The sequence below is a fragment of the Erinaceus europaeus genome, chromosome X (assembly GCF_950295315.1).
Source record: "Erinaceus europaeus chromosome X, mEriEur2.1, whole genome shotgun sequence".
NCBI lineage: Eukaryota > Metazoa > Chordata > Mammalia > Eulipotyphla > Erinaceidae > Erinaceus > Erinaceus europaeus.
The window spans coordinates 29,646,675-29,670,277 of record NC_080185.1 but is presented as its reverse complement, the minus strand read 5'-3'; the positions used below and the strand labels follow the sequence as shown (position 1 = coordinate 29,670,277).

At 49.1% G+C, this 23,603-nt stretch overlaps 1 protein-coding gene across 9 annotated transcripts in view; it reads left to right on the top strand.

The window, feature by feature from the left end:
* The window catches only part of BCORL1 (BCL6 corepressor like 1), a 92,653-nt gene that overhangs the window by 26,293 nt on the left and 42,757 nt on the right, over positions 1 to 23,603 (top strand). For all 9 annotated transcript variants that reach the window (XR_009547478.1, XR_009547477.1, XM_060182771.1 and 6 more), the window contains 4 exons: positions 4,863 to 4,992; positions 11,658 to 11,748; positions 11,952 to 15,227; positions 20,984 to 21,149. Coding sequence is in view for 7 of the 9 variants with exons in the window: in XM_060182771.1 (XP_060038754.1) it covers positions 4,907 to 4,992; positions 11,658 to 11,748; positions 11,952 to 15,227; positions 20,984 to 21,149 (3,619 nt within the window). In the remaining 2 variants the exon portion in view is untranslated. The remainder of the gene's footprint in view (positions 1 to 4,862; positions 4,993 to 11,657; positions 11,749 to 11,951; positions 15,228 to 20,983; positions 21,150 to 23,603) is intronic.

Below are 23,603 nucleotides of genomic sequence, written 5' to 3'. Positions count from 1 at the left end.
GAATTGAATTGCAAATGGAGACAAAACTGGTTCTTGGGGGGGGGGGCAGCTGATCTGAGCTCCAAGGGCTGAGCCTTTGCATATCTTACAATTTTTAGAAGAGCAAAATAGTGATTTATAGAAGAGCAAAATGGGGGGGGGGGACTAGAGGCAGGCTGTCCTGAAGCATGTGTGCTATGGAGAGAGAGAAGAGAGGAGATCGAGAAGAGGAGGGAAGGAGGAGGGAAGAGAGAGAGAGAAAGAGAGAGAGAGATTCATTGATGCCTAACATTTTTGTTTTGTTTTTGTTTTTTTCCTTTAGCGAGTAAGAATGAGTGGAAAAACCGCCTCTCTTTTTGGTTGATCTTGTTTCTCGTAATTTCTCAGGGTCGTCACCTCAATTCTCATCCAGGGCTCAGTACCATATGACATGCACTTAAAGAGTACTCGCTATAGGGAAGCTATTTTGTGTGGGGGGGTGGAGGGAGAACTCCTCAAAGAAAGGGAGGTGTTTCAGCCCTGCAGTAGCTGTAGCTGGTTGGGGAGCCCACCCGGCAACACTCCCCACTCCTCACTCTTTAGAAGGCTGGAATCAGCACCCTGGGCAGAGGTAAAGTGGCAGGTGTGAGGCTGACCAAAAAGGGTGGTGTTCACTGATGCAGGACTAGACTGGGGAGGTGAGATAATGACATGCAGACTTGGAGGGGCGACCTCCCCCCAACCCCCCAGAGGAAGAGAATAACCAGGAGAGATCCTTTCAGAGTGAGGGAAGGACTAAGACCCAAACTGGACAGTCCCTTCTTGTGGGAATCTTATTCTTGTTTTTATGGGAATCACAGGGTGGCTTGGGAGAGGAGTCCAGAGAAGGGGTTTGGGGCCCAGATCATAGGGGGGGGGGAGCACACCCAAACCTGTGCTGAGAGAGGTAGGCTCGATTCTGAAGCTGGAGGGAAGCTGTAGAGGGCTGTTGAGGAGGGATGGGGTGGCAGGATCGAACTGGCGCTTTCGAAGATGAATTGATTGTGGAATCAAGAGATTGGAGGCAGAGGGACCAGTTAAGAGGCTGCTATAATATTCCGAGTGAGGGATGATGAGGATAGTGGCTAGAAGGGGTTGAAAGAGGCTGAAGATGGACTTATTAAGGCCGGGCTCCTGATTGGATGTGGGCCATGGGGGAGAGAGAAGGAGTTGAAGACAACAGGACTGAAATCTCTAGCTAGGGGGTGGTGGTACTATTAACTAAGATAGGAGACCCGCTGGGCATGGAGGGGGGTGGGCAGCAGGTTTATGGGAGCAGATAATGAGTTCGGTTTGAGACACACAGAGTTGGAGGGGCTCGGTGGACATCCAATTAACAGCCAGTGGCTGGCAGCTGGAAACTGGTCTGGGTCTAAGGAGAGAGGTCAGGGCTAGTGCTGGAGATTGGGGAGTCCTTGGTGCTAGAAAGGGGTGGGTGGTGGCTGAAACAGTGGGAGCTCACACCCAGGGAGAGAGGTGGTGGGGGTTGGGCAGAGCCAGGCTGAGCTTAGAGAGCCCAGGGAGGAGGATGAGGAGACTGGGGAGAAGGGGAGGAGGGTATCTAGGGACCAGAGAGGGAGTCTGCAGGTTCAGGCTTCAGGACAAAGAGTAGAAGGGAAGGGGGAATGAGGGCTGAGGAGGAGGAGTAGGGGGAAGAGAAAAACAACAGAGGAAGAGAGAGAAAGTAAGAGGAGAAAGTGAAGCCAATGGAAGGATGAGAAGGTGGAATAAAAGAGGGAGAGGAGTGGAGCAAGGGAGAAAGTTGGGGGAAAGAGGGCAGTACCTGAGAGAAAGAGAAGTTTTGTGTGTGTGTATATGTGTGTGTGTGTATGTGTGTGTGTGTGAGAGAGAGAGAGAGAGAGAGAGAGGGAGAGAGAGGGAACAATAGAGTTCTGGGATGTTATAGGACAGAGGGAGGAGGAAAAGAGGAAAATCAAGAGCTGGAGACTGGTGGGGAAGGGCAGAAGGGAGGGATGGGGGGAGGAAGAGGAAGAGCAAGGGCAGGGGTCCAGATGGGAAAAGGTAGACAAGGTGGTGATTTGAGCCTGGTTTTCTGGGGTGCCTGGTGAGAAAGAAGACTCCCCAGAGAAGCCAGCAGGCACAGGGGCAAGAGAGCCCAGAGAAAGGCAGGTTCAGTCAATGGGACAGCCACAGGATCCTATAGAGAGGAGAGTGGCAAGAAGACTGGGAAGGGGTGACTCTGTTCCTCTCAGTGTCTCTGTCCCTGGCCCTTTAGACTGTCCCAGCCAGCAGCCCCCTGGCCCTTGGATTTCAGCCTTATGAACTGTGCAGAGGAGGTTCCTTCTGCTTAGAAAATCCTCGCCTCACTCCCACCACAAGTTCATCCCTTTGCTTCCTTGGCAAGATCTACCCAGATCCCCTAATTTCTAGTTGTAGCCCACTCTGCCCATGACCATCCTCAAGCCCTTGTGTTATACCCCCTTCCAGAATACCATACCATGATGTTAAGCCTATAACACATCTAGTGTTTGTCTCATTCCATGAGGGTATAAACTATATAAAAAGGTGGGGGGGGCACAGAAGGAGAGAGAGAGACTACAGCAGTGAGGCTTCTTTCAATGTGGTGGGTGGGGCCAGGCTCATGGCAAAGCAGCACACTATCCAGTGGGCTATTTCAGCGGCCCAAATCTTTTGGGCTCATTGTGGGATTCCCATTATGCTCACCAGTGCTGCCACATCATAAGGGCTCAGTGTATAGCTGTTGATGGCTGAGACTGTATTGATGGTAATCTGTCTCTAAAAGGTGCACAGCAGCTACAGCAGCTAAGTGAAACCAGTCCTGGACAACATGACTTGATCTTGCTATGATTGGCTTCTCAGCACAGTGGAGACCAGCTGTCTAGAGGATTTTGTTAGTTGTGCTTTGAGGAGTAAGAATTTCAGCTGATGATAAGTCACTCTAAGAGTTTAAGGATCTTGATACAAGACCATCGAATGATCTCTTTTTTTCTTTCCTTTTTTTCTTTTTTAAATATTTCATTTACTTATTATTTATTGGCTAGAGACAGAAAGAAATTGAGAGGAAAGGGGGATACCTAAAATACTGCATCACCACTTGTGAAACTTCCTCCCTGCTGGTGGGGTCTGGGGGTGGAGTGTGGGCTGAACTTGGGTGATTTGTGCCTTGTAGTATGTGTGATCAACTGACTGAATGTGCCACTGCATGGCTCTCTTCTCTCTCTCTCTCTCTCTCTCTCTGTCTCTCTCTCTCTCTTCTTGATGTCTAGAAGGTCACTTGGCAGTGTACTGATTGTCAACAGCGAGAGCTGAGTGTTGGCTGGTAGGGGGGTGGTGACAGACTGATAGGAAGGGACAAGGACAGAGATGTGATTCTTAGTGGAGGCGCATGACTTTATGCTTTTCTGCTTACTTTTGGTCTGGGTACTACCCAGAGTATGTGTTTTAGACCTCTTGAGCTCCCAACTTGCAGTCTGAACAGAGCATTTATTTATTTATTTTCTTAGGGGATGGGCTGTGGTGCACCCAGTTGAGTGCACACATGACTCAGTGCTCGAGGACCTGGATTTGAGCCCTGCTCACCACCTGCAGTAAAGAAGCTTCACAAATAGTGAAGCAGAGCTGCAAGTGCCTCATTTTCTCTTTCCCTCTCTGTCTTCCCTCCCCCTCTCAAATTCTCTTTGTCCTATCAAGCAAACAAATAAACAAGAAACCAAAAATATTTATGTTTTCATTTTTTTGAATTGGGCAGAGAGAAATTGAGAGAGAAGGGGGATAGGAAGAGAAAAAGAGACACCTGCAGCACTGCTTCACCACTTAGTAAGCTTCCTCCCTGAATGTGGGGACAGGGTTTGGGGCTTGTACATGGCAACTGTGCTCAGCCAGGTGCACCCTCACCTGGCCCCCAGTTCAGAGCATTTTTTATGGGCTTCTGAAGAAAGTGTGTGCCCTCTCTGGAGTGCTCTCATTGGTCATTTCACCTTGATTCTGCCATACCCATATGTGCTAGAGAGGTCAAGAGCAGGACCCCCAGTCATTTTTCCTTTCTTTTAAAACATATTTTATTTATTTTTAATATTATTATACATAAATTGAAAGGGAAGGGTGAGATAGGAAAAGAGACAGCCCTGCAGCTCTGCTTTACTACTTGTGAAGCTTTCCCCCTGCAGGTAGGGTCCAGGGGCTTGAACCTGGGTCCTTGTGCACTGTAATGTGTGTGCTTAACCAGGTGCACCACTGCCTGGTCCCTCCTCTAGTCATTTTTCAAATCACTGTTAAGAGGACTGGGTGGTGGCATACTTGGCTGAGCACACACATTACCAAGTGCAAGGAACCAAGATCAAACCCTCAGTCTCCACCTGCAGAGGGGAAAAAGCTTCATTAGTGGTGAAGCAGGGCTTCATATGTCTCTCTTTCTCTCTCCCCTTTCCCTCTCAGTTTCTCTCTGTTCTGTTAAATAATAAAAAAAAAAAGAAAAGAAAAGTGCTGTTTGTATGTAAGAAGGGCCCTCTAAGTGTAGCTGCTTAGGTAAACGTGTGTCAAAGAAAGACTGCCATCTCGTTTGTCTGAAACAGATGGAGTTTCCCAAACTCTTGAGCTTATCTGTCTTTAAGATAATGTAGAAATCACTCTGGGTGATTAACAGGATGTTCCTGGCGGTCCAAAATCCTATGCATTTCTAGAAAGCTGGTGCTGCCACACTGTCCTGCCCCCATACCCCCACCCCCAACATCACCAGCGAGCCCTGAATGTTCTGGAACTGGCCGGCTTATGAAAGAGACAGTTTTACATCTAGGCTCCCTCATGGCCTGTGTCTAAACGTTTCTGTGTGCAAGGTGGCTAAAACAAGAGTTTTGATTTTTTGGGGGGGGTTCCTTTTTCTCCAGGGGGAGTGGCCATAGCAAGTCCCATCTGGTGGCCAGTGGCTGTCATGCTTTCTACAGCACCGCTCTACAGCGGGGTGCACAACTGGACCAGTTCTGACCGGATTCGCATGTGTGGCATCAACGAGGAGAGGTGAGGAGACTGGGAAGGTTGGTGATGGAAGATTCCGGCAAGCGATCCCTGCTCACCAGAGGGGTAACTGCAGCAGGCTTTGGGAAGGGCCCCCAGGGAGGGAGGAGGCTGTTGGTTTCCTCTTTTCCTGAGCTGCTGGGAGGGTGGGGAAAGCTGTGTCATTACTCTCCCTGTTCAGATGGAGTTGAGGCAACCGACAGATGACATCTTGCCAACTGGGTCTTTGTCCTCTCCTTAAAAAAAAAAAAAAACAAAACTGTCAGATTCTGCCATAAGGGGAAGCTCAGACGATGGCAGGTGTGTGTGTGTGTGTGTGTGTGTGTGTGTGTGTGTGTGTGTGTGTTTGCTGCAATCCAAGTTCAGTGCTCAAGGAGACGTGGTGGAAGATATTTTTGGTCCTAGCATTCAGCTTTATATTGAAAACTGCTAGTGGGTATTCGGGTGATCAGCGCTTTCCTGCCTCACGAGGCTAATGATGACTCGAAGTGAGATTCTTAAGAGCCATCAAAAAGGGGACCAAACTGTCTGTTTAATGTCCCTCTCACACTGAAATGGAGAGTTGGTGAGGCCTATCATTTTTCTGTGTGGGGTTATTGGGTTGTTGTTGTTGTTGGGGTGTGTGTGTGTGTGTGTGTGTGTGTGTTTTCCCCTTCTTCCAACTGGCCTTTGGATTTGCTCCTTGACTCTCAGCACTTTTGGCTAACGTGCTGTGTGTGATAGTTGCATTGCCTTCCCCCCTTTCTGGGAAGGGCACAACTCCTCCCTGCTTGCTAGTGGTTAGCTGTTGTTTCAATACATGGACTGTTTAAGTCAGATTAATCATCAGGGACACAGAACGAGGTGGCATTCTGGTGTTGCCTTGGGTAAATCATGAAAGGGTGTGTGTTTGGTATGTGTGTGTGTGTGTGTGTGTGTGTGTGTGTGTGTGTGTGTGTGTGTGTGTGTGTGTGTTTATATGAATGGGCACTATCTACTTTGTTCTTTTAGTTATTTAATTTGATAAGACAGAGAAATTGAGAGGGCTGAGGGAGAGAGAAATACCTGTAGTGCTGCTTCACCACTCATGAAGTTTTCCCTCTGCAGGTGGGGAGCAGGGGCTTGAACCCATGACCTTGTGCATGGTATATATGCACTTAACTAAGTGTCCCACTGGCTGGCCCCTTGTTTTAGTTTTTAACTTGGATTTATTTATGTTTTTTTTTTAGGTGATCTAAGATTTTTATTTGGTGGATAACTTATCCTAATTTCAAAAGTGGGAACCAGGGGCTTGAACCTGGGTCTTTTGCATGATAATGCATTTGTTCAACTGAGTGCACCATTACCTGCCCCCTCTACTTTGTTCTGTTCCAATCTGGAGAAGTATGTGCTTGTCTGGAGTTACTCTGATCAGGTTAGAATAGACCTTTTTATTATCATTTTCTTTTTTTAGTTTAGAATTTATTTTATATTTATTTATTATTTGTTCAATAGGACAGAGAGAGATTGAAAAGGAGGGGGGTAGAAAGGAAGGGAGAAGGGCACCTGCAGCACTGCTTCACCACTTGTGAAGCTTCCCCCCTACAGGTGGGCAACGTGGGCTTGAACCTGAGTCCTTGTGCTGAGTAAAATGTTGCTTAACCAGATGGACCACCCCTGACCCCCATTATTATTTTCTTAAGCCATAAGAAGCTGACAGCTTAATGTCCTTTACATCTGGGAATGTGTTAGCGATGGACTAAACAGGAATTTACTAGGAGAATAGAAAAATCAAGACTGAAGAATACGAGATAGAATAGAATCCTTCTCAAAAGCTGAGCACTAAAGATATTTCCCTTTATGTTGGAGCTATGTCCTTAGATAATGACTCAGAAATGGTCAGGAGAATATGGGGCAGTAGTATGTACATATTCATTGGCAACTAGTTACAAGTATTTGAGACTTTAATGCAGAGTCCTGGACTAGAGCCTTCAAAAACAAAACAAACAAACAAACAAAAAGATGGATAAGTTGCCTTGGTTCAGTCTCTGTTCTAAATTCTTACTGAGAAAGGATCAGGAAATGGGCCCAGAACCTGATTTTTCCCTTTTAATGGACATCCTTGGGATGTTAAATGACCAACTATGCCTGGCGGTCAGAGTGACCGTTGAAGCATTGTCACTTCAGATCTCATCTACCCTTTATTGTTGCTCCCCGTGACAATCTAGGCTGTACTGCCAGTGACTCCCAAAATGTATTCTCCCACTATTTAAAAGTCATCTTCCTCAGCCCTTTGGGAAATGTAGAACTTATATATGTGGGGTCTGAAGCGGCACCAGTGGGTCACTTTTAAAGTCACATTTGTACTCCTTGCCCGGCTCTTTCAGCTGTAGTTGACTATTGAGGTATGGAGACTGGGACTTCCTGCCTTTTTAAAAAATATTTTATTTATTTGTCTTAATTAGAGAAGACAGAGATGAGAGAGAGAGAGAGAGCCAGAACATCATTCTGACACATTGCCAGGGATTGAACCTTGGTCCTCATGCTTGCCAGTCCAACACCCCATCCATTGCCCCATCTCCTTGGTCTCAGGAACTGGGGCTTTCTGCTGATACAAAGTGACTGACTAATCCAGCTTCTAGCTCATTTTCTGTTTTCTTTCCTCGTACCCATTTATTCTTTTATTGTGCACACATTTATCTTTTACTTATTTTCTTTCCCTCTCCCTTTCTTTAATTGTGATAAGACAGAGAGAAATTGAGAGGGGAAATGGAGATTTTGTGTGTGTGTGTGTGTGAGAGAGAGAGAGAGAGACAGAGACAGAGAGAGAGAGACAGAGAGAGATGCCTATAGCACTGCTCCACTCATGAAGCTTAATCCCCCTTCGGGAAGGGACTAGGGACTTGAACCCCAGGGCCTTGTACATTTTAATGTGTTCACACACATTTATTAAACCCAATGAAAGCAGTTCAGTGGTCACATGGCATTGGCAGTGAGTGCTGTATAGTAGTGGATATAGTTCTTGTGTAAATGCACATATAAGAGTCACAAACCTACTGTAAATCATGGAAGGCTTCCTGGAGTCAGTGGCATTTGAACTGGGGCATTAGGGATTTGTAGGAACATGAAGTGAAGGTTGGTGTTTCCTTTAAGGTATGCTTGGGAAAGACCTTTGGTGGAAAGAAGATAGTCTTTGGCTATGGTGGGACTTGAGGTGGAAAAAGACTTCAGGGGCAGGGAAGCTAGGTGCATGTCACAGTCAGGGTCCAGCAGGAGCTGACATAATGTCCACATTAGTGGCATTGCTGCCCCTTAAAAATCAGGATAGTGGGAGTTGGGCAGTAGTGCAGAGGGTTAAGCGCATGTAATGCAAAGCGCAATGACCAGCATTAAGGATCCCAGTTCCAGCCCCTGGCTTCCCACCTGCTGGGGAGTCACTTCACAAGTGGTGAAGCAGGTCTGCAGGTGTCTGTCTCTCTCTCCTTTCTGTCTTCCCCTCCTCTCTCCATTTCTCGCTGTCCTATCCAACAACGACATCAATAACTACAATAAAACAACAAGGGCAACAAAAGGGAATAAATAAATATTTTTTTAAAAATCAGGATAGTCTCTGGTCCCCACCTGCAGGGGGGATGCTTCATAAGCGGTGAAGTGGTTCTGTGTCTCTCTTTTTCCTTCTCTGTCTCCCTATTCTACTCTCACTTTCTCTCTGTCCTATCAAAATAAAAATAAAGCTTTTTTAAAAAATAAATACAAACAATAATTAGGATAATGGTCTCAAACAGATATGCTGCTTCTGCATTAAGTTCTGTTCTTTTTTTTTTAATATTTATTCCCTTTTGTTGCCCTTGTTTTATTATTGTTGTTACTGATGTTGTCATTGTTGGATAGGACAGAGAGAAATGGAGAGGGGAGGGGAAGACAGAGAGGGGGAGAGAAAGATAGACACCTGCAGACCTGCTTCACTGCCCATGAAGCGACTCCCCTGCAGGTGGGGAACTGGGGGATCAAACTGGGATCCTTACACTGGTCCTTGTGCTTTGTGCGACCTGTGCTTAACCCACTGTGCTACCGACCAACTCGCTGCATTAAGTTCTACAGAGCCTTGAGCTTAACTTGTCCAGGTCCGTCTATGTTGGGGGAAAGAAAAAAAAACAGCAGGGTTGATTTCCAGTCCTGATGAAAGCCTGCTTGACCTCTGGAAGCACCCCACCACTTGTCCTCTCTTAACCCTGCCAGTCTCACCCAACTGCCCCCCAACCTTCTCCCCTGTAAACTATTCCTGATCCCACACTCTCTAAAAGGAGCAGCAGTGGAGTGTGTGCTGAGCCTTGCACATCCCTATCCTCGATGCTGCCTGGAGTCTCTGGGCCGGCTGTTTTTTGCTGGGCGCCTTGGAGAGCAAGGTTTCTGCTATCCTAGTCTGTTTGTGCAGAGCAGACAGCCTAGCCAAGGAGAGTGAACAGATTGTTCGTTAGCTCCCCTTTGTTTGAGAAAGTATGGAAAGAATGGGCTGGGAGTTGGCCCAGTGGATTAGACTCTGGACTCCTAAGCGTGAGGTCTTGAGTTCAATCCCTGGCATCCCATGTGCAGAGTGATGCTCTGAGGTTTCCTCACATGCGCTTGCCCTCTTGTTCTCCAACTCCTTCTCCCTGCTTTCAGCACACCACAGTCCTTCCCCTTCTCCACCTCTCCCTTGGTCCAAGGTTGGGCATAGATTTTTTGTCTTTGTTTCTCAGAAGTGAAACATGTTCCCCTTTCCTACCCTCAGCCTCACCCCCACCCCTGCCTCCCCTTGGTGCCCCTCCATTACCCCTTATTCACAGCCCTTACTTACCACCATTTACACATTCAATTTGTCACCGCCAGTCACTTCTAGTACTGGAGCTCTCTCGCTTCTGCCAGCAAGCTGCCTTTTATCTCTTAAGATTTATTTATCTATTAATGAGAAAGACGAGAGAGAGAAAACAAATGAGGAGAGAGAGAGAGAGAGAGAGAGAGAGAGAGAGAGAGAGAGAGAGAGAGAGAGAAAACCACTCAGGCATAGACAATGCTGGGAATCAAATAACAAACTTCTACTGTTTGTCCTCTCTCTCCAACCTCCCAGTCTGCTTTTTTTTTTTTTTTGGGGGGGTGGTCTTCAGGACACCATTTTTCTCTAAGATATCTTACTCCATAGATGGAGACTTTCTGAGCAGGCCAGGGGCTGCAGTTGAGTCTCCCTCCTATGGGACTTGGCTCTGTGACCGTGAACCTATCTCTCTGCTGTCTGCCAATTTGAATTTGGGGTCTGTGGCCTTTGGAGGTACTTTCCTTTGTGTGTTGCTGGGAGATCAAAGACGGGGTGTAGGATACAAGCAAGGATAGAAAGCTAAGGGGGAAGTTGGGGGCCGGAGCTCAGGGGCACCCTAGAATGGGAGGAAGAAGGGGTTCCTGGTGGTGAGGGCCACTGTATGTACCAATGGGCGTGGACCTGTTCCCGGCAAGGCTGGCTGGGCACTAGGTGACTCCCACTCAGAACATGAAGAACAGTGGAAGTGTTTCTTTTCTTTTTAAAGATTTTTTTATTTACTGCAAATTTTCTTAAATTATATATTATTTATTATTGAATTGAGAGAGGAGGGAGGAGGTAGAGAGGGAAAGAGAGAGAGTGAGAGAGATACCTGCATCTCTGCTTCACCCCTTATGAAGGCTTCTCCCTGCAGGTGGGAACCAGGGCTTGAACCTGGGTCCTTGCACACTGTAATGTGTGCACTTAACCAGGTGCACCACTACCTGGCCCAAGAAGGTGCTTATTTTCTCAAAGAATCATGCTAATGGTACCTCTAGCCAACATTTTGCTTTTCTTCCTCCTCTTCTTTTAACAATTACCTTTAAAAACATTTATATTTTGCTTACTTATTAACGAGGGGAGGACAAGAGAACCAGAGCATCACCTTGGCATCTGCAGTCCCAGGGACCTAATTCATGACCTCATGCTTGGGAGTCTAATGCTTTAGCCACCTCTCAAACTGACATAATTTTTTATTTTTATTTTTTACCAGAGCACCACTCAGCTCTGGCTTCTGGTGGTGCTAGGGATTGAACCCGGGTACCTTTGGTGCATGAGTCATGAGAGTCTTTTTACAGACCATTATCTCCCAGCCCTGTCATTTTTTAAATTAATTAATTTATCAGTATTTGCTAATATTGATATTAGAGAGAGAGATAGGAGAGAGGAAGTACCAGAGCATCAGTCTGACACATGCAATGCCAGGGATGGAACTCAGGACCTCGTGCTTAGAAATCCAGAGCTTTGACCACTGGGCCAGCTGCTGGACCACTCAGCTTCTCTTACTGACTTAGAATCAGGTTGCATGGAAGAGATGAGTGGGATGCCAAGGGACGAGGCAAAGGTGTCGGCATTTTTGCCATACTCTTGGTGGAAGTTCTAGAAGACAGAATAAATAGTTCAGAAGGGACTGCCAGTAGCACAAAACCTCCTTTTCTGGAACTTTCATAGCCGGGCATGGAGATTCCTGTCTATGACTCCCCTTCCCCACCCCCAGTTCCTTGGGATTTCCTCCAAAGACCAAAGGAAAGTAAAAGAGGCAGGTTTTATGGGCACCAAGGCAAGCATGGGTAGGGGGCAGTAGCTAGGGACAAGGGAGGTGGTGGTGGCCCCGGGGATGAGCTTCACGTCTCTCTCCCTGATGTGTCTCCCATACTAGAAGAGCACCTCTTTCTGATGAGGAGTCCACGACAGGTGACCGCCAGCACTTTGGATCTCAGGAGTTTTGTGTCAGCAGCAGTTTTTCCAAGGTAAGTGGTGGTCACACATGCCACAAACCACCTGCCAAGGGGGCAGCGCTGAGCCATCCAGACAATGCACCTAGCCTGCTGCCATGGACCTGGTAGTTCGTAGGAGTTGCCATAGATGGCACTGAAACTGATCCCTGCCCTTCGCTTCTCCTGAGAGAGGCTGACCAGCTGCCTAAGACAGGCATGTCTTTCTGTCATTGCAGGTGGAGCTCACAGCAGTTGGGAGTGGCATCGGTGCCCGGGGGGCAGACCCAGATGGCAGTGCAACCGAAAAACTTGGGCACAAGTCAGAAGACAAGCCCAATGACCCCCAGCCCCAGATGGACTATGCTGGGAATGTGGGCGAGGCCGAGGGCCTTTTGGTGGCACTGAGCAGCCCAGGAGACGGGCTTCCTGTTGCTGACAGTACTGAGGCCAGTGACAGCAGGGCCGACGCTTCCTGGACTCCGCTCAGCACCCAGATGAACTCGCAAGTGGACTGCTCCTCGGCCGGGGTGAAGGCTTTGGACTCGCGGCACAGTGCTGGGGAGAAGAATACTTTCATTTTGGCAACTCTGGGAAGTGGAGTCTCTGTGGAGGGCACCCTGCCTCTGGTCACCACTAACTTCAGCCCTCTGCCAGCCCCCCTCTGTCCCCCAGCTCCTGGTTCAGCCTCAGTGCCCCCATCTGTTCCAGACCCATTCCAAGTCCCTCTGTCCGTCCCCACCCCAGTGCCACATTCTGGGCTGGTTCCTGTTCAAGTAGCCACTTCCGGGCTGGCTCCTTCCCCTCCTCTGGCGCCAGGCCCTGCCCCCCTGGCTCCAGCACCACCGTCAGTGCCCACCCTCCTCTCTGATTCAAGCCCTCTTTCGGTTTCAGCCTCTGTCTTGGTGCCCGTGCCAGCTTCTGCTCCACCCTCAGGCCCTGGGTCCCTGCCGGCTCCAGCCCCGACCCCCCTCCCAGCCCCTGTGTCAGCACCTCCTTTGGCTCTGATCCAGGCTCCCGTGCCCCCTACAGCTCCGACCCTGGTCCTTGCACCCGTCCCTACTCCTGTTTTGGCTCCCCTGCCAGCCTCCACCCCCCCAGCAGCTCCTGCCCCTCCATCTGTGCCGATGCCCACCCCGACTCCATCCTCCGGCCCCCCATCCACACCCACTCTTATCCCTGCCTTTGCACCTACACCAGTGCCAGCACCCACCCCAGCCCCCATCTTCACGCCAGCACCCACACCCATGCCTGCTGCCACGCCAACCGCCATCCCCACCTCTGCACCCATCCCAGCCTCCTTCAGCTTGAGCCGAGTGTGTTTTCCTGCAGCTCAGACACCAGCTATGCAGAAAGTCCCCCTGTCCTTCCAGCCCGGGACCGTGCTGACTCCAAGCCAGCCGCTGGTCTACATCCCACCTCCAAGCTGTGGGCAGCCGCTCAGTGTGGCCACACTGCCCACCACCCTGGGGGTCTCCTCCACACTCACGCTCCCGGTCCTGCCATCGTACCTGCAGGACAGGTGTCTTCCCGGCGTGCTGGCCTCCCCGGAGCTCCGCTCTTACCCGTATGCATTCTCTGTGGCCCGGCCTCTGCCTTCTGACTCTAAGCTGGTCTCCTTGGAGGTGAACAGGCTTCCCTGCACATCCCCGCCCAGCAGCACCAGCACCCAGCCTGCTCCTGATGGGGTCCCGGGGCCTTTGGCAGATGCCTCCCTGTCCACCACCTCTGCCAAGGTGCTCCCTCCTCCCCAGCCTCTGCTGCCAGCCCCCACTGTGAGCTCGGCCCCATCACACCCCGCCAAGATGCCTGGGGGGCCTGAGCAGCAAGCAGAAGGCGCTTCAGTCACCTTCTCTCCCCTCAAGTCGCCACCCCAATTGGAGCGAGAGATGGCCTCTCCCCCCGAGTGCAGCGAGATGCCCCTTGACCTCTCCTCCAAGTCCAACCGCCAGAAACTTCCATTGCCGAACCAGCGCAAGACACCCCCCATGCCTGTCCTGACCCCCGTGCACACCAGCAGCAAGGCCCTCCTCTCCACTGTCCTGTCCAGGTCCCAGCGCACGACCCAGGCTGCTGCCAGCAACGTCACTTCCTGCCTGGGCTCCACCTCATCCCCCCTCGTCATCTTCCCCGAGATCGTGCGGAATGGAGACCCAAGCACCTGGGTGAAGAACTCAACGGCTCTCATTAGCACCATCCCCGGCACCTACGTGGGGGTGGCTAACCCTGTGCCTGCCTCCCTTCTGCTCAACAAAGACCCCAATCTAGGCCTCAACCGAGATCCGCGCCACCTCCCCAAGCAAGAACCCATCTCCATCATTGATCAAGGAGAGCCCAAGAGCACCACGGCACCCTGTAGCAAGAAGGGCAGTCAGACTGGCACAGACGGGCAGCCAAGCACAGTCAAACGCTACACCCCAACCCGCATTGCCCCCGGGCTGCCGGGGTGCCAATCCAAGGAACTCTCTCCATGGAAGCCTGCAGGGCCGGCAAATATCTACCCACGGTGCTCAGTCAACGGGAAACCCACCAGCACCCAGGTCCTGCCCGTTGGCTGGTCACCATACCATCAAGCGTCTCTGCTTTCCATTGGCATTTCCAGTGCCGGGCAGCTGACCCCCAGCCAGGGGGTGCCCACCAGGCCCACCAGCGTTGTTTCTGAATTTTCTAATGTGTCGTCTCTTGGCCCCAGTGAAGTGGTGCATGGACTTCCAGAGGGCCAGCCGAGACCCGGGGGTCCCTTCCCTCCAGAGCAGGACACTGGCACAAAGAACAAAACTTGCCGGATTGCTGCCAAGCCTTATGAAGAACAAGTCAACCCTGTCCTCTTGACTCTCAGCCCACAGACAGGGACCCTGGCCCTGTCCGTCCAGCCCAACACTGGGGACAGAAGAGTGAACCAGGGGCCTGAGGAATCCGAGAGCCACCTCAGCCCTGACAGCAGTCCAAAAGTGGAAGGCCTCCAGGGGGGCTGTGGCTTGAAGCTGGCAGGAGACACCAAGCCCAAGAACCAAGTGCTGGCCACCTACATGTCTCATGAGCTGGTCCTGGCCACTCCCCAGAACCTTCGCAAGATGCCCGAGCTGCCTTTGCTACCTCATGACAACCGCCCCAAGGAGCTCATCTTGGATGTGGTCCCAAGCAGCAAGAGGGGCTCCGGCACAGAGCTCTCACAGCTGGGGAGCCAGGTGGACCTGGGGCGGGTAAAAATGGAGAAGGTGGACGGTGATGTCGTCTTCAATCTAGCCACCTGCTTCCGGGCCGATGGCCTCCCAGTGGCTCCCCAGCACAGCCAGGCTGAAGTGCAGAGTAAGACCAGCCAGGCCCGAGTGAAACAAGAAAGTGGTGGCGCCTTTCCTTGTAAGAACAAATGGCAGCCAGACTCGGGGGTGACTGACGGGGGAACTGAAACTCTGCCATCCAAGAAAATGAAGTGCAGCAAAGAGAAAGAGAAGGAAGGCGAGGAGCCACAGCCCCAAGCTAAGGTCACAGGCCGGACTTCCCACGGACCCAAAGTAAGTACTGGGCTGCGGTTGAGGACACATCACCCCAGACACGGATGATGCCCAGTTGGGCCCCACGGGTCGTCACCTCATCCTCAGTAGAGTAGCTCTGTCAAGCCAGCATGGCTGTTGTGATCATGAGGCCTATATCCAGTGAGTGGCTTATGTCCCCTTTCAAGTCACACTTGATACTGGATCTTTCCCTCCAGAGACAGTCTTCCTTTCCCTGTATTAATAAGATCGCCACTGGCCTTTGACAGGTTTACTGACTCCCGCACTGGGGAGTCTCCTCAGGTTTGGCTTGGAATTTTGTGGGCCTAGAGTCAATTTCGCATTGGGGCTCATCTTGCCAAGTGTCATAATCCCTAATGCTTGTTTGTGGGTGGGGTGTGGTAGCTTTGGGTTTCAACCCCATTGGGGATGAGGTGTGCAAGGCAGGTGGGGGTCTAAACTTGGGTGGTAGAACTAAGAACAAGGTAGGCCCTAAGATGACTTGAATCCAGATCCTTCCAGAAAGGATCTGAAGGCCACAGTGATCTGGGGAGATCGCTGAAGTAGTTGATCATACAGATTATTCAGGTTACCAAGAAATTTGAAGTTTTACTAATGGATATTCAGTTTGGATGTTGTGATATACTCTTGAGCAGATTTTCTAGTCAGGGCTCCAGGATACTGTTTATGGCTGGGCTCTCATTTCTTGGATTCAAGTGTGCTGAGACACTAAGGAAAGTTGTACTGTGTCCCCAGAAACACAGCCTTGGAATTTTGCCAGTACCTGTTTTTTTTTTCCATTGCCACCAGGGATATTGCTGGTGCTTGCACGACAAAACCACTGCTCCCTTTTATTTTATTTTATAGGGAAGATAGAGAGGGAGAAAGAGAGACACCTGTAGACCTGCTTCACCACTCATGAAGCATTTTCCTTTGCCGCTAATTTTATTTTATTTTTATTTTTTAAATATTTATTTATTTATTTATTTATTCCCTTTTGTTGCCCTTGTTGTTTTATTGTTGTGGTTATTATTATTGTTGTTGTCATTGTTGGATAGGACAGAGAGAATTGGAGAAAGGAGGGGAAGACAGAGAGGGGGAGAGAAAGATAGACACCTGCAGACCTGCTTCACCGCCTGTGAAGTGTCTCCCCTTGCAGGTGGGGAGCCAGGGCTCAAACCGGGATCCTTACTCCGGTCCTTGCGCTTTACACCACCTGTGCTTAACCACTGCGCAGCGCTACAGCCTGACTCCCTGCCGCTAATTTTAAAGGGTGTGTGGATCCATTATTCTGCCTCGAGCTTGCCCCATGGACTACAGGTTAAGATCCCCAGGGACAGAGATCCAGTGGGTCTTCCCAGTGACCTCACAGCCATTTCTGTAGGGCATAGACATGCCAAGTAAGGACCAAGGTCATGGCATTGCTAGAGCATGCTGGACACCTGTTCAGGAGCCTGTAGTTTGCCCTTGGTGGTCATAAGAATAACATGTGGGAGTTGGGCGGTAGCGCAACAGGTTAAGCACATGTGGCGCGAAGCACAAGGACTGATGTAAGGATACCAGTTCTAGCTTCCGGCTCCCCACCTGCAGGGGAGTCGCTTCACAGGTGGTGAAGCAGGTCTGCAGGTGTCTATCTCTCTCTCCTCCTCTCTGTCTTCCCTCCTCTCTCCATTTCTCTCTGACCTGTCTAACAATGACAACATCAATAACAACAACAATAGCTACAACAACAATAAAAAAACAAGGGCAACAAAAGGGAAAATAAATAAATAAAACATTTTTTTAAATTAAAAAAAAGAATAACATGCATTTAGTATTTGTGGTTACCACATGGTGAGCTCCTCCCCAAGTGTTTTTTTTTTTTTTCTTTTGCTTCCAGGGTTATTGATGGTGCTCAGTGCACCATGAATCCACTGCTCCTGGAGGCCATTTTTCCTCTTTTGTTGCCCTTTTTTTAAATCATTGCTGTGGTTATTACTACCATTGTTGTTGTGGCTGGATAGGACAGAGAGAAATGGAGAGAGGAGGGGAAGACAGAGAGGGGGAGAGAAAGACAGACACCTGCAGACCTGCTTCACCACCTGTGAAGTGACTCCCCTGCAGGTGCGGAGCCGGGGGCTCGAATTAGGATCCTTATGCCGGTCCTTGTGCTTTGCGCCACGTGCGCTTAACCCACTGTGCTACCACCCAACTCCCTTCCCAAGTGTTTTTTAAAAGCATTTGATTGACTGATTGACTGATTGTGCAGAGACAGAGGGAAGGGGAGAATGAAGAGGGAGAGAGAGGGACCTGCAGCACTGCTTCGCTGTTCATGGATCTTCTCCCCTGCTGATGGGGGCTGGGGACTTGTACACTGTAGTATGTGTACTCTATAAAGTGTGTTCTACATCCATCATTTAATCCTTACAATGGTCCCATGAGCTCTGTGCTACACCTCAGTGTACAGATAAGAAAATGAAGGAAATAAACTGAGTGGATAGTTCACCCTAAGTTACACAGCTCCCAAATTGTTTGAACTGAAGGAAGGAGAACCAGCCCAGGGGGCAGCGTGCTTACCTCCTAAATTGTTTGAACATGGGCTCCAATCTCTCCTTGGCTCCAAAGCCCATGTTATTCAGCTGTGCCACACACACCATCTCTCCCTTTCGTGATGGAAAGTTGTTTCCCTGAACGTTTAGCAAGTATATTTATTGAGTGACTACTGCATGCCAGTTCCTTCCAGGCAGTGAGTAGATCTGTTCAGGAGGGCTGTCAAGCATTTTGCTGAGGAGTATGTTCGCTGGATCCAGGCACAGGCCTGAGTTTCCACCTTGGTCCTCCTTATTCCCTGCTATGTGATGGAGCGAATCTACTGAGTCTCTGTGTCCCTCAGTTTCTGCAACTGCACAATGGGGCAGTAACTGGACCTACTCATAGGGTGGTTGGTGTAGATTTTTTAATGAGATGCTGATGTGAAGTGTCCAGAACAGGCCGACAGCTGGAGGCAGAAAGTACGTTCGAGCTTTCCAAGGATGGAGGGGAATGGAAGTCAGGGAGTGAAGGTCTCATGGGCTTACATTTGGGGTCAGGCATAAGTTGGGGGGCTAGTTAGCAATGTTGGTTATGGTACTCTGAGACTGTTGTACACCTAAGTGAATTGTGTATCTCAATCAGTTGTCTCTCAATGAAGCTATTTTTTTGTTATTATTTGTTTTGTTCTGTTCTGTTTTTAAGATGATAAGGTGCTGAGGACAGTATCTGGCACATAGGAAATGTTAGTGGGCATTGTTGTACTTGTCACTATTGCCAATAATAACACAGCCCCTGCCCTCGTGGAGTTTATATCTTGCAAAAGGCTTGGTGCCAGGCAGTCCTCCCCATATTAGATACAGGTACAGAAGAGAGAGAGAATAAAGTTACAGGATCAGGGGCCTCAAAGCAACACTTAGTAACTACCTAAAATAATGCTGTGAATGTCCTCTTCCCCCTGCCCCTACTGAGAACCAGTTGCCTTAGATCTTATGTTCCATTTGCCCAAGACAGAAACCACTGATAAGCCAACTAAGGTCAAGGCTTAATTCCGAACAGCCCATCACCACCCCACCTCCACCTAGATTTCCTCCCAGTCAGGTGGGGCCTGCCTGTACCAGCAGGACCATCACGACAACAGGCCATGCCCATGTCACAAGCACACTTCAACACCCGGCCGTCCAGTCCACTGGCATGCTCTTGAGTTCTGAGGCTGCTAGAAACCAGAAACCAAAAGCACAAAACCAAAACCTAACCCAACCAGACCAGATCAACAAAGAGCCTCTCACAAGGCATGGCCAAGAATCATACTAGTCTCTTGTCTCCACCACCACCTGCCCCAAGGCCTCATGAACTCCTGAATCATCAGCAAAGAGGAGAGAGAGAGAGAGAGAGAGAGAGAGAGAGAGAGAGAGAGAGAGGAGAGATCTGTTTCATTTGATGCTGGGTGTGTCTTATTGACTCTTCATCCTTTGGAAAATTCTGTGGCAAACCTTTTTAGCTAGAACATACATCTTATGTCTCCCCACCCCCACCCCTGCGTAATCCTCCTAACTTATGGCCTAAGTTGGAGTGTGCAATAAATATATATTTTACTCTCAGTGCTACCCTTGCAGAAGATACAGGCAGAAACCCCTCCTAGATGTTCAGTTCTACTTGTTTCTGCATATCTCAGGAAGTAAAAGTTAATGATGTGTACTTGAAAGAGCCAGCTAAAAATGGCATTCAGAAATAAATAGGACATGTTCAAATTTATGTGCAGTTTACTTTATTCCCCCCAGACTTAAAATAGTTTCTCCCTGGCCATATGTGAAGGTCAGAGTTGCAGCAGCAGCCCCTCATCTTCCTCTTTTGTCCCCTGTTCTTTCTCTTCTTCTAACACTTTGGTTTGCAGAAACTGGTGACAGAGGGGAGAATGGAGCTTGACTTTCCAGCTCAGCCCTCTACTGGATAAGAAGCAGGATGGATTCAGTGGATAGTAGGAAGGAAGCCTTGGTATTTCACAAGGAATGATGATTCCCTGGTCTGGAGAATTGAGACTCTATACACACACACACACACACACACACACACACACACACACACACACACACACACATAAATAAATAAAATTTCCATCAATAAGATAGTTGACATTCCCTTAGTTGGCCGTTCTAAAAAGTGATATGTGGGTCTATGGGGGGGCACACTCTTCCTTTCTTCCTGGGTCCTGATTTTATTTTCACTTCCATTTTGCTTGATCCACCCTCCCTGGCATCTAGAGTGCTGGGGATCCTCCCCTTACCTCATTTCTTCCCTACTGGGGAGACCCCTCGAAGTTTGAGAGACAGTAACTCTTAGGCTGAGGGTGTCCTTGGCACGTGTATCCAGAACCATGCACTCACTGGGCACTAGGTGTGAGCAGGGCTGAACCAACAGTGGCAGGGGAGGAGTGAGAGCTGACGTGGAGAGGCCAGGCTGGGAGCCAGGAGTCCTGGGTCTTAGGCTCTGCTACTTCCTCCCTGCAGGCATAATTGAACTCACTGGCAGGTTTGCCTGGTCAGCAGCAGCCCCCGAGCAAGCGGATACACTTTAGGCTGTATGTTGCCTTGAACTCTTTTCTTGGAGACTCAGTTTCCTCATCAGATCAGCAGGGGCGTCCCTTCTCAGGGTTGTCAGGAGAAGAAATCAAATGCTAACAAATGCTAGTGAGCAGAATGTTCTGAGAAGTTGGAAGTGCTGCAGTGGCATTCTGTGTCCTGTCTGTTTTTTCTTCTTGGCATCATCCGTAGGGGACAGGGGTTGTAGGGTGGATATGAATTAACATGTGAAAACCAAACCAATTTTTTTCTCTTGAATGGGCTGATGCTGAAAGTAAGCATTAGATGTTGGTGTCGCTGCCATTCAGAGAGAAGTTCTTGACTAATGTGGTCTCCCAGCAGGCAGAAGAGGCAATTTTGGTGACTTGGTGTTTGGATACAGAGAGTGTGAGACCTGCCTTAACACCTTCTAAAATGACTTGGGGGGGTGTTATTTGGCTTATGAAAGCAGCCCCTGCAGACCTGTTTCAAAAAATGGGTTGTGCATGTTTGTGGGGATTAGCAAGGCCACTGGATTCAGTCCAGAGAAGTCTCTAGAGCCCATTGTGGAAGGAGGCCCTTTCCCGGGACACCCACCCTGGGCAGCGTATGACCTTGTGCCCGAATTGGGGCTCAGGGTGCTGTGTTAGGGGATCTCTCTTAAGAAGCAATGAGCAGTGCACAGTTCTGACTCTTTTTACCTCTCCACAGTGCCGGAAGTCGCCTGGTGACCCCCAGGAACCCACCAAGAAAATCCCCAGGGGGACTCCAGATTCAGGAAAAGAGCACAATGGAGTCAGGGTAAAGCACAAGCACCGGAAGCTGACAAAGCCTGAGTCCCAGTCTCCAGGAAAACCAGCCGAAGGCCATGAGGAAGGTAGGCCCTGTGAGTCCCAGCGCTGTGGGCTGGGCTACCAGGGGTCCCTGCGGCAGCTCATGGGGCAGGGGCTCTGAGACCCACAAGAATGGTGAGACACCCCACCCCCCGTGGGGAGGAGATCTAATCGTTACCTCTCTAAACAGGCCAGGGGGCTGGGAGTAGGGGGTGTATTCTGCTCACCCTGGTTGCCAGAACAGGTCCTGCTTGGGGGTGAGGGAGTGGTGGTGGTCAGAGGAAGCAGTTAGCAGACCTGCTTGGGGGTGAAGGAGTGGTGGTGGTCGGAGGAAGCAGTTAGCAGACAGACACAAGTCAGTCCTGTCACAGGGTATCCTGCAGTGGGTCCAGACTCAGGAAAGAAGAGGGGTTAATGAGCACAGAGAGAAAAAAAAAAACACACAACAGAGTAGGGGTTTCTGACACTCTCCCTTCCTCTGGTATATTTAAAATAACTAGTCCCCCCAAAAAAAAAAGAAAAAGAAAAAGGGAAGGAAGGAAGAAAGAAAGAAAAAACTCCCATTATAAATCATTAAAAAAAAATAGGTAGGGTTCAGAAGACAGCATAATGGCTTTGCAAAAAGACTTTGATGCCTGAGGCTCTGAGGTCCCAAGTTCAGTCTCTAGCATCTCCTAAACCATAGCTGAGTAGTATCCTAGTTTTTCTTTGTACTTTTCTCTCTGTATCTTTCTGTATCTCTCTCTCATTAAAACAAAATAAAATTGGGCTAGGGAGATAGCATCATGGTTTTGCAAAAAGCCGTTTATTCTGAGACACCAGAATTATCAGGTTTAAGCCCCAGCACCAGCATAAGCCAGAGCTGAGCAGTACACTGATTAAAAAAAAAAATCCAATAATAGACATCTAGGTGGTGGCACGCCTGGCTGAAAGCACTTGCTACCATGCACAAGGACCTGGGTGTGAGCCTTTATTCCCTACCTGGGGGGGGGGGAGCTTCATGGGCGGTGAGGCAGGTCTGCGGTTGTCTCTCTCAGTTTCTCTCTGTCTTATGAAAATATAAAGACAGAAAGAGAGAGAGAGATTGAGAGATTTAGAGAGAGAGAGAGAGAGAGAGAGGAAGGAAGGAAGGAAGGAAGGAAGGAAGGAAGGTAAAGAAAGAAAGAAAGAAAAGGAAGGAAAGAAAGAAAGTGGAAAACATGGCTTGCTGGGAGCTATGGATTCGTAGTGCCAGCACTGAGCCCCAGTGATAACCCTGGTGGCAATAAATAATAATAATAATAATAATAATAATAATAATAATAATAATATATAGCTAGCAGGTGAACGGGACAGGTTTTGAGAAATCTTCAACCTTGATTGTTAAGGATACACAGGGTGTCTGGGTTGGGGATGTGTGCTCTGCTTCTAATAGTTCTTTTTTGAAAAAAAAATTATTGTGGTCCGGGAGGTGACGCAGTAGATAAAGCACTGAATTCTCAACCATGAGGTCCTGAGTTTGATCCCCGGCAGCACATGTACCAGAGTGATGTCTGGTTCTTTCTCTCCTCCTATCTTTCTCATGAATAAATAAATAAATTATTTTAAAAAATTAAAAAAATATATATTTCTTTATTAATGAGAAAGATAGGAGGAGAGAAAGAACCAGACATCACTCTGGTACATGTGCTGCCAGAGACTGAACTCAGGACCTCATGCTTGAGAGTCCAATGCTTTCTCCACTGTGCCATCCCCTGGACCACCATCTAGTAGTTCTTCACACCCTCTCCAGAGAGAGCACACAACAGGGGTACCTGCATGCAGAGACCTGTATTCAGGGCTTTCCCCACCTGCCTGTCTCTTTCTAGCCTGTTGTATTTTCCTTCCCATATTTTCTTATTATATAGGACAAAGAGATATTGAGAGGGGAGAGGGAGAAAGAGATAGGAAGAGTGAAAGATAGATACCTGCAGACCTGCTTCACCTCTTGTGAAGTGTTCCCCCTGCAGGTGAGGAGTGAGAGCTCCAACCTGGGTCCTTGCACCTGGTAATGTGTGTGCTCAGCTGAGTGCCCCACTCCCATGTCCCCTTTCTAGCCTGTTGTTCTAGAGCAGTTTCCCTGTGTTCCCTGCTCCCATCTTCCTGCTTTGTTCCATACTTGGAGCTTGGTCTGCTCAGTTATAACTTGGTCAGGGAGTCACACAGGCATTCATCAAACCCTCCTCCTGGCCAGTGAATTGATTCCACACATTGTCTTTGAATTCTTGTTTGTCTGTGTATTTGTTTGATGTCAGTAAAAAAAAAAAAAAAAAAGCCCATCTCCCTGTTTTATTGTTGTTGTTTTTGTTTGTTTGTTTGTTTTTGCACCCCCACCCCTGAGGAATGCTCTTTCTCTATGAGAGCCTTGCGTGGGACAGCTGCATCAGGGCTGCTAAGACTCATCACAAAGGGCAAGCCCAGACCCTGCTCTGACATTGCATGTGCCTCATGGGGAGACTTTCCAGTCCTTGTCCTCTAAC